This window comes from Manis pentadactyla, chromosome 11, assembly GCF_030020395.1.
Source record: "Manis pentadactyla isolate mManPen7 chromosome 11, mManPen7.hap1, whole genome shotgun sequence".
Lineage (NCBI taxonomy): Eukaryota > Metazoa > Chordata > Mammalia > Pholidota > Manidae > Manis > Manis pentadactyla.
In genome coordinates this window covers 89618213-89632534 of record NC_080029.1, presented here as the reverse complement: position 1 = coordinate 89632534, position 14322 = coordinate 89618213, and the positions used below count along the sequence as shown (strand labels likewise).

General features: G+C 38.2%; 1 protein-coding gene across 2 annotated transcripts in view; it reads right to left on the bottom strand.

The window, feature by feature from the left end:
- BUB1B (BUB1 mitotic checkpoint serine/threonine kinase B) overlaps window positions 1–11594 on the bottom strand; it is a 46904-nt gene extending 35310 nt beyond the window's left edge. For both annotated transcript variants that reach the window (XM_036923880.2, XM_057488672.1), the window contains exons 1-4: window positions 11360–11594; window positions 8477–8623; window positions 3887–3946; window positions 3358–3502 (exon numbers count right to left, since the gene is read on the bottom strand). In XM_036923880.2, the coding sequence (XP_036779775.2) occupies window positions 3358–3502; window positions 3887–3946; window positions 8477–8623; window positions 11360–11394 (387 nt within the window). In that variant the 5' untranslated portion in view covers window positions 11395–11594. The remainder of the gene's footprint in view (window positions 1–3357; window positions 3503–3886; window positions 3947–8476; window positions 8624–11359) is intronic.
- Between the last annotated feature and the right edge of the window lie 2728 nt (window positions 11595–14322).

The window sequence follows — 14322 nt, the reverse complement described above, 5'->3', positions numbered from 1 at the left end:
CCTTGAAGTAAAACTAGTTAAAAAGTAACAAACTCAAAGAAGACAAGTAGTGATTGTACAGCATCTTACTACACTGATGGACAGTGACTGTAAAGGGGTTTGTGGGGGGGACTTGGTGAAGGTGGGAGTCTAGTAAACATAATGTTCCTCATGTAATTGTAGATTAATGATACCAAAAAAAACCAAAAACCAAAAAACAAGAAACCTAACCCTTGCCTCCAAAAGGTTCAGAGGGCACCTTGCGACAAGGGGGACCCAAAGCACAGGACAGCAAACTGAAGCTGCTCAAAATTCCATGGCAGACCGTGGTGAAGTCATAAATGGAACTACATTTCCTGTTTCCCAGAGTACTGTCTGTTTATTATTAGCCCTTATTGCTTATTGCAGGACCAGGGTACTTGAAGAAAAAAGTAACAAACTGCTTTAAGAGATTTGTGCAAAGAGATTTAAAATGCTAGTAGTTATTCCCAAATACTATTTCATAGAAAATATTTATTTTTAAAAGCTTCTAATTTCATATAAAAATGGCATTTCAGTGTTCTACTTAGGAGTTCTTTTACTAGGGAAGCTAACATTTTTTCCTATTTATTTACTAAATGATTTTCTTGTGTATCTCTCCTATTCCTGGCTGTCTAGCTTAGATTAAGTCCTCCTTGTATGAATTCCTTCCTACACAACTCAATACACCCCCTCTTTCTCTTTTGTGACACTTACAATAAAAAGCTTAACATCTGTCTTCCATAAAAAGTAAGCTCCACAAAGGTGGAAAACATTCTCTAACCAGAGTCTACTAGAAAAAGGTTGAATAACTGAAATGTTCCATTTATATTTTTAACAAAAACAATTAGTGTTTTATAGTTTAATTTTATATTAATTCAGTAAGTGGAGTTTTTCTGCTTATCCAAGTTAGTGATGGTTTCCCATGTGATGGTGTTTTAAGCAAAATCATAATTCTGAAAGTGTTAATCAGTGTAAGATCCAGTTCTTGATTTGCTACTACCTAAATAAAGCTTAACATTGATTTCACTTCATTAATGGATTTCTGAATAGCCCTGGTTCAGCATTGGATAGCCAAAAAGGATCACGTTATTCCAGAGTGCTGAATGAGAATACTTAAGAAATAACATAAAGAAAAGGAAAATGTGAAACAGATCTCTTTGGTAACTCCTAAAGGCCAAACTAAACCAATTTTACACTTTTAACTAAAAATTCTAGATATTTTCTAATGTCTTAGCTAGGTTATAGCTATCCCTTACAAAAATAACTGGCTAGAGGAATCTTCCTGCAAAGCAAAAGAAAGTAGTAGTACGAGGAACCCATAAGTTACTTCTCTTGATCACTGCCTAAAGAAAAAGATAGCAAAATAGTTTAATATGCACCATATTAACCATGTACAAAGTTTAAATTATTGCTAATGATTCTAGGGCTGATCATTTGAATTTGAGGGTTGTCTAGACCAGTGCTTCTTCTGATTACCTGTGGTGAAAGGGCCAGTTTTGGGGGGTGGGTATGTGTGTGTGTGTGTATGTTTAAGTTTCCATTCTGTTGTTGATTATCTTTTTTTTTTTTTTGAGAGGACATCTCTCATATTTATTGATCAAATGGTTGTTAACAACAATAAAATTCTGTATAGGGGACTCAATGCATAGTCATTAATCAACCCCAAGCCTATTTCTCAACAGTCTCCAATCTTCTGAAGCATAACGAACAAGTTCTTACATGGTGAACAAGTTCTTACATAGTGAATAAGTTCTTACATGGTGAACAGTGCAAGGGCAGTCATATCACAGAAACTTCCGGTTTTGATCACGCATCATGAACTATAAACAATCAAGTCAGATATGATTATTCGATTTTTATACTTGATTTATATGTGAATCCCACATTTCTCCCTTATTTTATTATTATTATTTTTTTAATAAAATGCTGAAGTGATAGGTAGATGCAAGATAAAGGTAGAAAACATAATTTAGTGCTGTAAGAGGGCAAATATAGATGATCAGGTCTGTGCCTATAGACTAAGTATTAATCCGAGCTAGACAAGGGCAACAAAACATCCACGGATGCAGATTTCTCTCAAAACAGGGGGAGGTGAGGTTCTAAGCCTCCCCGCTGTTGATCCCTAATTTCTCTCCTGATGGCCCCCCTGCGACTGTGCCTGTCTTAGGTTGTTCCTCCCTTGAGGAATCTTACCCGTCTCTGGCTAACTAGTCATCTTCCGGGGTTGATTGTTTTTTAAGAGTACAATAAAAATAGAAGTTAATAGAGAAATGATGATACACTTGATATTGTGGCAATGTCAAATTGTTAACAAATGTCTAAATGCTTGCTCTGAATTTTTGTACGTATCTTGAACAGTCTGCAGACCATTTGTTCAGTAGTAGGGGTCTAGGCTATGCTTCTTACTTTATGATAATGTCATTGCTCTTCAGTACTAGCACCAGGTTAGCATAAGTGAACAAAGAAATTATTCCAATTGTTACTTTTAATAGCTTCAACTAAATATAATCACAGAATCCTGGGATTAAGAGTCACTTTGTAAAAGTTTTTAATGGTTCTAACCTTTTCATAAATCACAAAAAATTGCAACCTTTTAATAAATCACATATAAGAATAACATACAGGATAAGAATATTATATAGGATGGAATGAAGAACAGAATTCATTAGTATACCACCAGGGACCATAGTCTCTATGCTCACAAATCTGTTTAGCATTCTTTGGGTGCCATCCTTTGTTATAAATTCCTGTAACAATATTCCTAAGGTAATTTCACCAACTTGTCAAGGATGCCAAGACATATCAAATGTCTGGCAGAAACCAAGATACATTATGCCTTCAGGATTCACCTAATTTCCTGTACTAGTAACTATTTGAAGTTTAAAATAAGCCCTCCTCAAGAGATATATTTTAGCTAAAAATTTTATCAATTTCAAGTGTCATTATTTTACCATATTATAATGCTTGTGATATTCTGTTTAGACTTATCTAATCACTTATTTTTTATAATTTACTTTTAAAAATTTATTTTTATAAGTACTAATTAACCATTATCTAATTATCTATTATCTAACATGCTATTCTAAATATTTACCACTTACTTTCTCTAGTTTCTGTTAGGATAAAAACAATGAAATTAATGAAGATTAATGAATTTAATGAAATTAAAGGAGTAAAAAAACTATATTAAAATCCATCTTTAAAGTAGAAACATTTATTAAATGTTGAATATTTATTAAATGTTTAGTATCTATTAAATGGCTCAGGTTTTACCATTGTTTTGGTGTACCAGATAGCTCTAGAGAAAATCTCATGGTTTAGTATATTAAACTCAAATGGCACTTCAGACAGACTTACCAATTTAAGCCAGAGACTAAGAAATCGAGGATCACTATAATACCGTTTTTCTCCTTGCAGGGCTTCTACAGCTCTTTCTAATAATGTTGACATATTACTCTCTTTCCCTCCTTGAGGATAGTTCTGCTCTGTCCAATTAATATACCTGAATAGGAAGAAAAGAAAAAGAATATTTTTAAAGTTTAGCATGTACTTGTGTTCTTAAACCAACACCCATAATGGACTTTTTAAAGTAGAAATACTTCATTGTTTATTTAGAGATCCTCAATGACACTGCTAGGTCTGTATCCCTCAAACTTTCCCAAATATTATTAATGTGTGTCTCTGGGAAATAATGGCAGTGGGGATAGAAGGGAGTAGCTCACAGTTGCATGCCATAAACTTGAAACACTATGATTATTCTGTCTGTGTCTTCAAGACATCACTTTCTGCTCTGACACGCTGTTCTGTACATCCCAATATGAGAGGCAGCGCCATGAGGTCTCATGTGTTAAGCTTCTACTGCCCTTGTTAAGTAAAAAAGACCCACCTATCCCAAACATCCAGAGGGTCATTTCCAGCGTAAAATCGAATTTCAGATTCAAATGCCCTGAAATTAAAACACAAATGTTAGTATAAGCAATAGTGATTACAGGCAAATGAACAAGTATCACCTCTACTTTTATTCACCTATTAAGTGTTTAATACCAATTTGATAACTGCACTGGAGTTTGTGGGTTTGTTAAACAGAAAGAAAAAGAATAGAAATAATTAGGATTCTGCCTAATAACATAACAGGAGTGATAAAACATGTAGAAACTAGAAAAACAAATACCAAGACAACATATAAAAAAGCAGTATTACACAGCAGTCTAAAGCTCTGGAACAAGACTCTCTAAATTCAAATGCAGCTCCACTAATTACTAGCTGAGTGACACTGGACAAGCTATTTATCTGTTTTCAGGTCCCTCATCTGTCAAATGGGGATAACAATACAGGAGATCCCCCTTATCCACAAGGAGGATATGTTTCAAGTTCTCCAGTGGATGCCTAAACAGCAGATAGTACCAAACCCTACATACACCATGTGTTTTTTTCTATACAAACATAACTATGATAAACTTTAACTGATCATTAAAGTAAGATATTAACAGCAATAATAAATAATAGAACAATTAAAACATATTACAATAGAAGTTATGAGTGTGGTCTCTTTCTCTTTCAAAATATCTTACTGTACTGTACTCACCCTTCTTCTTGAGATATGAGATGATAAAATGACTATGTGATGAGATGAAGGGAAGTGAATGACATAGGCATTTTGACATAGCGTTAGGTTACTATTGACCTGACAATGTCAGAAGAAGGATCATCTGCTTCCAGGATGCAGTTGACCATGGGTAACTGAAATTACGGAAAACAAAATCCCCAGGTAAGGGGGGACACAATAGTACCCAATTATCTTATTAGGTTGATTAGTGTGAGTGTAAAGTGTTTAGACATATTAAGTGCTCAATAAATGATAGCTATTATTTTATATATACACATATTATTTTATATTGAACAAACCGAACACAAACACACAAATATATAGAAATAAGAATCTTAAGGAAAAATTCCATGGGAACACTTGTCAGAGAATAATACCATATATAAACTGAGGAGTGCTTCAAAGAACGGGTAACCTAAGAGTTTGTAAAGAGCTGGAAAAGGCAGAGGGTTAAGACTTAATTAAGACTGACTAACTAGAATAGAAGAGAAGTATTGGGTAATAAACCACAATTTAGATAAGTGTTTAATCAGTAAAAACTATATAAGGGGTTATGTTTGATATAATAAAATAGTTCCTGACACAAAGGAATTTATGATTTAATAAGAAAAGGTACACAAATGAAAAATTCACAATACAAAGTAGTACATTATAATTGCAAAGAATGGACAGTAAAGGTTTTAAGAAGGCAAAAGGAAGTATCAAAGCAGAAGTCTCAGAAGGTGGGACTCTGAAGGAGCCATAAGATTTGAAAGAAAGGGGGAGTTTTCCAAGAGGGAAACCAGTACTGAATAAAGTTGTGAAAGTGGGAGAGGTTATCCAGAGGAGATTGAATTATACATAAAGTCAGTATTGGGAATAAATGGAGCTATCTGGAGAGATAAGGGCATGCTTTAAATGCACATTTAAACACTTTGGATACCAATTGCTCAAGTCACTATTACTTCTTTAACTGGAGAGTATCTTGAAAATGGCAAGTAAAAATTCCAAAAGGTTGATCAAGTAACATTATAAGAATAAGGGAAACTAGAAAAGGGGCCACAGTTATGAAGCTAATATGGTGACTGAAACATGAGATGAGGGAATTGCCTGCAGAAATGGTGAAAAAAAAAAAAAAATCCAAGACACTATTTATAAAAATCAGCAATCTTCCAAATTTAACCAAATAACTTCTATTCCAAAACAGTCAATGTAATACACCCAAAATCTCAGAAGCCTCTTTTCCAGAAACTAACAAGGTGATTTTAAATTTGTTTGGAAAGGCAAAGGACCAAGAATAGCCAAAACAGTTTTGAAAAAGAACAACAAAAGTTGGATAACTCACTCTACCTGACTTCAAAATTTATTATATAAAGCTAATCAAGACAATGTGTAATTGGTGAAAGAATAGACAATTAGATCAATGGCAGAACAGACAGTCCAGACAATCAAGTGATTTTTTTTTTTGACAAGAGTCCCAAAGCAATTAAAGAGGGAAAGGGGGGATAAAAAGCAAACAAACTCAACAAATGGAGGCAGAACAGCTAGATATTCATATGGGGGTGGGAGGGAGAACTTTTTCTCCAACTTCACACCATACAAAGGATAAATTTAAGATGAATCATAGACCTAAACATAAAAGCTAAAACAAAAATCTACTAGAAGAAAACACAGGAGAATTTCTTTGCAACTTTGGATCTTTGCAAAGATCTCCTACAGAAGTCACAAAAAGCACTAATCAAAAAAGAAAAACACTAAACTTCACCAAAATTAATGACTTCTCTACTTCCCAAAAAATACCACCAAGGAAACAGATAGCCATAGACTAGGAGAAAATATTTGCAACATATTCGATAAAGGGCTTATATATACAGATTATATAAAGAACTCATGCCATCTAATTTTAAAATTAGGCAAAATATTTCCACAAATACAGCACAGAAAATATACAAAAGGCCATAAACATGTGAAAAAGTGCTCACCATCATCAGTCACCTGGGGAATGGGAAGAAGTAAAAACCATAGAGATACTATTACACACCCACTAGAACGACGTAAACAAAAAAGATTGACACACTGAATACGGGAAATGAATTTGGAGCAAGTAGACTCTCATACATTACTGGTAGGAGTGTAAAATGTTACAACCTCTGGGACACTAGAAGTTTCTTTAAAAATTGAATATACATTTACTCTATGACCCGGCAATTCTATTCCATCAGAAATGAAAATCTATGCCCACAAAAAGCCTTGTATAAGAATGTCCACAGCCTTATTTATAAGAGCACAAAACTGGTAAGAATCTAAATGTCCATCAACTGATGAATAGGTAAGCAAATGAAATACTACTCAGTAATGCAAAGGAGCAATCTCCTGATAATGCAACATGAAAATGCCTAAAAAACCTACAGTCAAAGAACTGTAAGATTCTATTTATATGAAATTCTATAATAAGCAAAAGTAACCTATGGTGATAGAAATCTGATCACGGATTGCTTTGTGAAGGAGGGGAAGAAGATTGGGAAGGGGCATGAGAGAACATTCTGAGGTAATAAAAATGTTCTGTGTCTGTAAATGCATGTCAAAACTGATTAAACAATATACTTAAAAATCTGAGCATTTCACTGAGTGTAAATTATACTTAAAAAAAAAAAAAAGCACTGGTCCTTAGTAATTGACTAAATAAAATGAGGGTGAGAGAGCAGTGTTAAAGATCATTCAGGTGAGTTTTGGTGCCATTAACCAAAATGAAGTAGAAAAAAAGGAAGGTCACTTATAAGAGAAGAGATTCAGTATTTAATATATTAGTAAAATATTAACTACTTATATGTTACAGGTAGATAAAAAGACATTTAGAAGGCAACTAAGAGATGAAAAATAATAGACAATCCTGGAAAATTTGAATATGGAAGCAGAACAGTTGGCAAAGAAAAGAGACTTAGGTAAAATACAGTAAGAAGCCAACAAGAAAAAAGGTAGATTAGAGAAGTGGAGTAACTAGTACAATGTCACAGGAGCCAGGAAGAAGAGTTAAGAGTAGAACACCACTGTCTCTGAAACAAAATCATAAGACCCAATGCTTTTAAAGACCTAATGAAAAAAAAAGATATTCACTTTTTATAACCAAATTAATGATAATTTGCCAATGATGGCAAAATTCTTTTGTCAGAGATTAAAGGTAGAAACTGATACTTTAGCTTATTTTTTGGAAAAAAGCGTATTTATCAAAACGTGTTAGTCAAGGACAGCAACTTCTGTAGGTCCATTTCAATAATGTAGTTGTATTTTTCAGCTTTTCTTTATCCAGAGTTAAATTAATGAGAAAGTTTCTAAAATAAAATCAGTTTCTCTGAGGTTTACATTCTCTTTGAAGACCACTATTTCTTTCTGGCACACTCTCAAAAATACTTTCACAGAAAGTTAATCATTGAGTATGTACTTAAGACAGCATATTCACTTTCTTTCAGTACTCAGAATCCAAGGAAGCAATTTCTCTAGCTGATTACTATCAGAGTTAATTGTTTGGGATCTGGCATAACATGACATAATTCTGTTAGGGATCCGGAATGACATAATACTTTTGGGAAATACTGTAATATAATACTTGCTTTACTTTGTTATCATTGTTTCCTATATAAGATGTATTTCTATTGATACAAGAGTTTAGTTGCTTCACAATGAAATAAATGAGAGCCCACAGCTCTTGTTCTTAATCACACTTGTGATCTCTAGAAAGCTGTTGTGTGATGAGAAAGCAGGTGGGGAACAGATGCTCATACCACCAATTTTTGAAGAGTATGTCTTAATCCATCTTGCACGGATTGACACTCACATTACCTACCACAGTTGGGAATGAATGATGACAGGTTGAGCCCCAACTATTCTACACACCGTTTCTGTTGCTGAAGAGTAGTGTTGCAGGCAGCTTCCTGCTGTGCCAGCGCTCCCTGAAGTGTGGACATGATCCGCCCCTGCCTTAGGGGTTGAACGTTTTCTTTACTCAGCTCCCATTCATCTCCCTCCAAGGACATGGCTTCACTGTAAGGAGGGAAACTGAAGTAAATCTGATACTGACATTGAGTATTACATCACTAGATTATTGTGAATGTTTTCAGGTAAGTCTTTATTCATAACTTTTGGGTTAAATATGGTGGTCTGGTACATTAGTAGTGTTATAATACCCCTAAGCTTCTGAGCCTTTCTGTGACCTGGTTTCCAAGTTTATGGCTGTAGTACTGCTTCATGGAAGAGAAGGTGGCTAGGGCATCATTGGACAGTACCATAGGAATAATGTTTAAGGCAGGGAGAAAGGAAGGGAAAAAAGTTTTATAAATTTGTCAAAAAGCATTTCTATGCCTACCACTGAATGCATCATCTAGTTTAAAATTAGCAAAGTGTTCATCAGACTAACACCCCATTTTTCAACTGATGACTTAAAACTGAAGTTTAATGTATATAGGTAGCCCAGAGCAGAAGCAGGCAAAAATAGTTTACTGGTCACAATTGCCCTACACTTCCCACCCCCTGCCCCAATTCTATCAAGCCTGTGGGGAGAATCACCACAAGTTTTTGAGGCAGTTACCATAAAGGGTATATACTCTGAACTTCAGAGCTCTGTGATGGTCAAGTAGAAGCCTACTTCTAGCTGAGATATTATTATCCCTGGGTTTAAAACAGAGACAGATAGGCACTAATCTTCAAAATGGAGTAAAAGTTATATGTATATGTGACCTCAGTCTAGATTAGAGTTGAAAACTCTCTTCAAGAAAGTAAACTGCAGCAGAGAAAGACAAATACCATATGGTTTCACTTATTTGTGGAAAGTAAAAACAAAGCAAAATAGAAGGAACAAACCAGTAGTAGACTCATAGGCACTGAGAAGTGACTAGTGGTTACCATGAGGGAGGGGTTGGGAGGCGTGGGGGAGGTCGGGGAGGGGGATAAAGGGGCACAAAAATTCTCAATCATAATAGAAGTTGGTCACAGGGATAGTAGTACATCATGGAGATATAGCCAATGATTCTGTAACATCTTCCTATGTTGACAGTAACTGCACTAGTGGGAGTGAGGGTTTAAGAATATGGATAACTGTTGAACCACTGTGTTGTATACGAATCCAATATAAGATTGTATAGTTGATATACTATACTTCAATTAAAAAAGTATACTGTAAGTGATTAATAATTTAGGTTGTAACTACTCAAATCTTTTAAACTATATCATATGAATCCTGTAACTATAGAGGCCATGTGATTTTTGTATCTTCATGGTCTAATACAGGATCTGATATTGGTAAGCACTGAATAAATGTTTGTTGAGTTCATCTGAATTTCTTCTCTTGCTCTTAAAATAGTAATTAAACTATCTCAGCTAGATGTCCCCAAATGAGCCGGGACTGCTCCCTCCCTCCCCCTCTTGCTTCCTCCCAACCTGCTCCTCCAACAGTCTTCCCTCATCTCAAATAAATGGCAATTTCATTTTTCCAGTTGCTCAAGCCAAGTGACAACCACGATACCCCTTTTCCTCCCCCAACCCCAAGTCACTCAGTAAATCCTGTTGGTTCTACCTTCAAAATATATGAGAAATCAACCTCTTTTCACCATTTCCACTGTTTCCAGCCTGGCTCAAGCCGCCATCTTCTCTTGCCTGAAATTTTTCAATAACCTCTTAATTGGTCTCCCGGCTTCCACCCTTTTTCTGCCTTTAGGCTTTTCAACACTGTAGCCAAAGTGATCCCACTTACATTTCAAACCCTATGTTTCCTAGGCTCAGAATCTTCCAGTGACTTTCAACTACAGAGTAAAAGCCAACCCTTACAGTGCCTGCATCACCCCCACCACCACACTTTTTTTTCCACTTCATTCCCTTTTGCTCTCCTAGTTCATTTTGCTCCGGCTACTTACCAGGTGCAGATCCCTCCCCCAACCCCCACCCTCCGGTCTTTGTACTTCCTCCAGATATAGGCATGACTAGCTCGTGAGTTTCCTTCAAGTATTGACCCAAAAGACACCTTCTCAGTGAGGTCCCCAGTTCATAACTACCTAAAATTGCACCAACATCCCCTACTCCCCACCGCTTTATATTTTTAGTACCGATACCACCTAATTTTTGTCTTGTTAACTGTCGCCCCCACCCTCACCCCACGCCAGAATTTATTTGCTGTACCCAGCCTTTAGTAGTTGGTCAATAAATATTTGTTGCATTAATTAAGGAGCTCATGACGTGGCATTTATCTACGTATTATGGACCACATAATGAAAGCGCATACAGAATTCCAACCTAGAAGAATTGATTATATAAGGAAAAGCAGCAAGCATGCAGAGAAAGGCTTTTTAGATTTCTAACTATGCTACTGGCATGATAGCACCTACCATTTGTTGAGCGCTTATTTGGAGGCAGTTTTCTTTCTTTTTTTTTTTTACAAATACTTCGAATTTATCAGCATTTTCCATATTAGGACATGTTCAAGGTCAACAGCTAGCACGACTGACCTGAGATTCAAACATGGCCCACACTACAAATTCTTTGTACCATTGGGGTTCCACAGCCTATCTGCTTTGAAGCTGGATGCTGCAAGATTCTCACGTGCCCTCACCCGCCGAGGTCAGTGCTTATCCTGAGTCTTCCCCTCCACCTTGGTGTCCAACGTGAGCAGGCAGGAGGCTCCGGCTGGACCCGCTCTTCCGACAGTGCCGGTCCTCTCCTTCTCTGCTCTGAGCGGAGCCACTGTCATCTGCTAGGCCCAGCTCCCAGCAGCTCTTCTCCCATACCTACCTCAGAGCACCCCCTTCCTTCTTCATCGCCGCCATCCTGCATTCCCGGCTCAGACCCTCGTCCTGCCACAGGCCTTTCCTTACGGCTACAGACCGTCTGGGCTTCCTTCTGCAACCTGCCCTTAGAGGTGTTGAAGCGACTAGAGTGTGCTACCGAACAAAAGCATGCAGCTGACGCCCTCACAAACCCGCCACCCCGAGCCCTCAATCTAAGCCGCCAAGTTTCAAATTTAACGGTCCCGCGCGGACGACGTGGTCACGCCCCTTTGCCCCTCTGTACTGGCGTCTCTGTCCCAAGGAATTCTGGGGCTTGTAGTTTATTCGGGGTTTAGTCCGTGCAGTCCCGGTGCATAATGGGAGTTGCGGTTTCCGCGATCTGTGGCTGCCCCGGCGCCGCAGGCTTAGGGCAGTATAAATTCACTGCAGGTGCTCTGTGAGTCCGGACTCTAAACCAGAATTTCTTTGATGTTTTGAGTATAGGGAGATATCTTTGAGTGCTTGCATTTGGCCTGACTCTTTTTTGGGGTATCTGGCCAGGCTATGGTCCCCCCCCCTTCATCCCCAAGTCTTGTACGTGTCCAAAGTTCTCAGGTAGCTCTGACCCAGCTGTTTTCCTGCCCAAACCTTGAATTCAGAAAAACTGGATTCTAGTTCTGTAAAAGTCGTACCAAATGTGCAACTTTAGGCAAGCCGCGTAGTCTCTCTGACCTTCAACTTCCCTCATCTGTGATGTGATGATACCGCCTTTCTCTAAGTCCACAGGCAGAAAATACAGCTATGCCTCGGCTCCCAAGGTTTTGCCTCATTTCCCCTTCAGGACACCAGCCTTTACTTCCATTGGACTTTTAGTCCCAGTTTCAGTGTCCTGAGGAAGAAACCATGGTGGACTCAGCTGTGGTCAGGGGAGCAGGGTCTTTTGAACAAACCCACCTCCAGGGGAGTCGTCCTCTATGATGGTGGGGATGGCGGAAGTGGTGGCAGTTCCCAGAGTGGGGAGGGGGGGGTAGTGTCAGCTGCTCTCTGCCTCTTAGTCCCCAGCTTTCTCCATCTTTGTTCATACCATGTAAGCTCTTCTTTCTTTTGTGTCACCAGGACATTTGAACTTAGTGGAATGGAAACACGGTTCAAACTGGCTTACTCAGAAAATGGAATTTACCGGCTCATATGTGAAAGGCTTCAAATGACACTTAACCTAGGACTCATGTGGTGCTGTCAGGACTGGGCCTTCTCTGCATTTCTCACCTCTGCTTGTCAGTTTGGTTTATGGGTACTCTCCATTGAACAACAGCTTTAGGACTGTATTCTTCCAGGTCCAGGTATGGACTCAGAAGTCGCTCTGATTAGCCCCTTCTCCCCAAACAATCAGTTGAGCTAGCCTGAACGATTAGGCTCTAATCGTAAGTTTCACCTTGGGACTGTGAGGGGAAAAAGGGGTAGTTCCCCATGGGAAATTTTGGTTTCCCTTTACTTCCAAGTCCTTTACATCCAGGAAAGCTTCCTGGTTTATGGGAGATGTGGTATATTGGATTCTCTCTGTGGCTAATTTTTTCTCTTACTGAACACCAGGACTGACCTAGCCCCTTGTTGCCTTTCCCCAGGTGTCCTTTTCACATCTACAGCTCCTCAATTTCTCTTGCTCCCTAAACCATCTTGGAAGTGTTGCATTTTCTCTTTTGATTTCAGTCTTTCTTGTAACATTGTCAGATATCCCATAAACTGTGGTACAACATAGAATACATCCAGGCTAAACCCTGTGCTTGTTTCTCCAGAAAAGAGGAGATAGGTAAAAAAAAAAAGTTGGACAGAAGATGGTCTATGGTCTTATTTGGAACATGAGTTCTTGTTAGGCTGGACTATGGCTGGGTGGCCAGCACAGGGCCCAGGTGGTGATACAGGCACCCACTAATTGTGAAGAAAATCAGGATTAAGCTCACACACCTTTATAGTACAAAGAGGATGAGACAAATTCTCAGCCTGAGTACTCAGTGTGCCAAGTGTTAATGCTACACAGAAGAGGCAAATGGTGAACTAGATATGATTCTTGTCCTCTAGGAACCTCAGGCTAGTGGGAGAGAGACAAACAAACAGGCAATTTCAGTACAGTGCTGTCACAGCCAGAGGCAAATAAACAGAGGAGGCCATGGAAACATTTAGGAGAACCTTCTAACCCAGGTCTCGGGGAGAGGAGAAGGTCAGGGGAAATTTCCTAGAAAGATGGTGAACCTGAAGGGCAGGAGGATTTGGCACAAACTATTGAGCACACAAACACAAGTTGGGTAGCAGCTGATGTTTCTCTATGGCATGTGCCTACTTCTGTCTATTTGCCACACTCTCCACTGAGTTCCTGCACCTCACCTCTTTAGTCCTCCATGCTGGACCATCAAAACTTACCTGCCCAGTGTCCTATTCTCTCTCACCCAATTATCCCATTGAAAACATATGCACTAAATTCCACTAAGATGTTTATAACAGTTAATGCTTTAACGCAGCATTTTCCACATCATGTTTCTAAGATTCTAGTAGACGTTATAGGAGAATAAGGCTTGGTGTTCAGAAATGTTTCTGAAATGCTGGGTTAAGTGGGTATCTTTACTGAAAGACTCCCTAGAGGATTTGTTATGCCAACATGCACCACTAACTTCTAAGGGAGAGGGTGTATTAGTTTTCTATAGCTGCTGTAACAAACTACCATAAACGTAATGGCTTAAAACAGCACAAATGTACTATCTTCAGTTTGGTAGATCACAAGTTTGACTTGAGTCTTACTGGGCTAAACAAGATGCTGGCAGGACTGTGTTTCTGGAGATCCTTCAGGAGAATTTGTTTCCTTTTTTCCTGTTTTTAGAGGTATTTAATGCTATTCCTTGATTAGAGGCCCCCTTTCTCCATCTTCAAAGCCAGCAATATAGCATCACTCTGATCCAACCTCTGCTACCACATCTTTCTCTAACTAGTCAGGAAGAT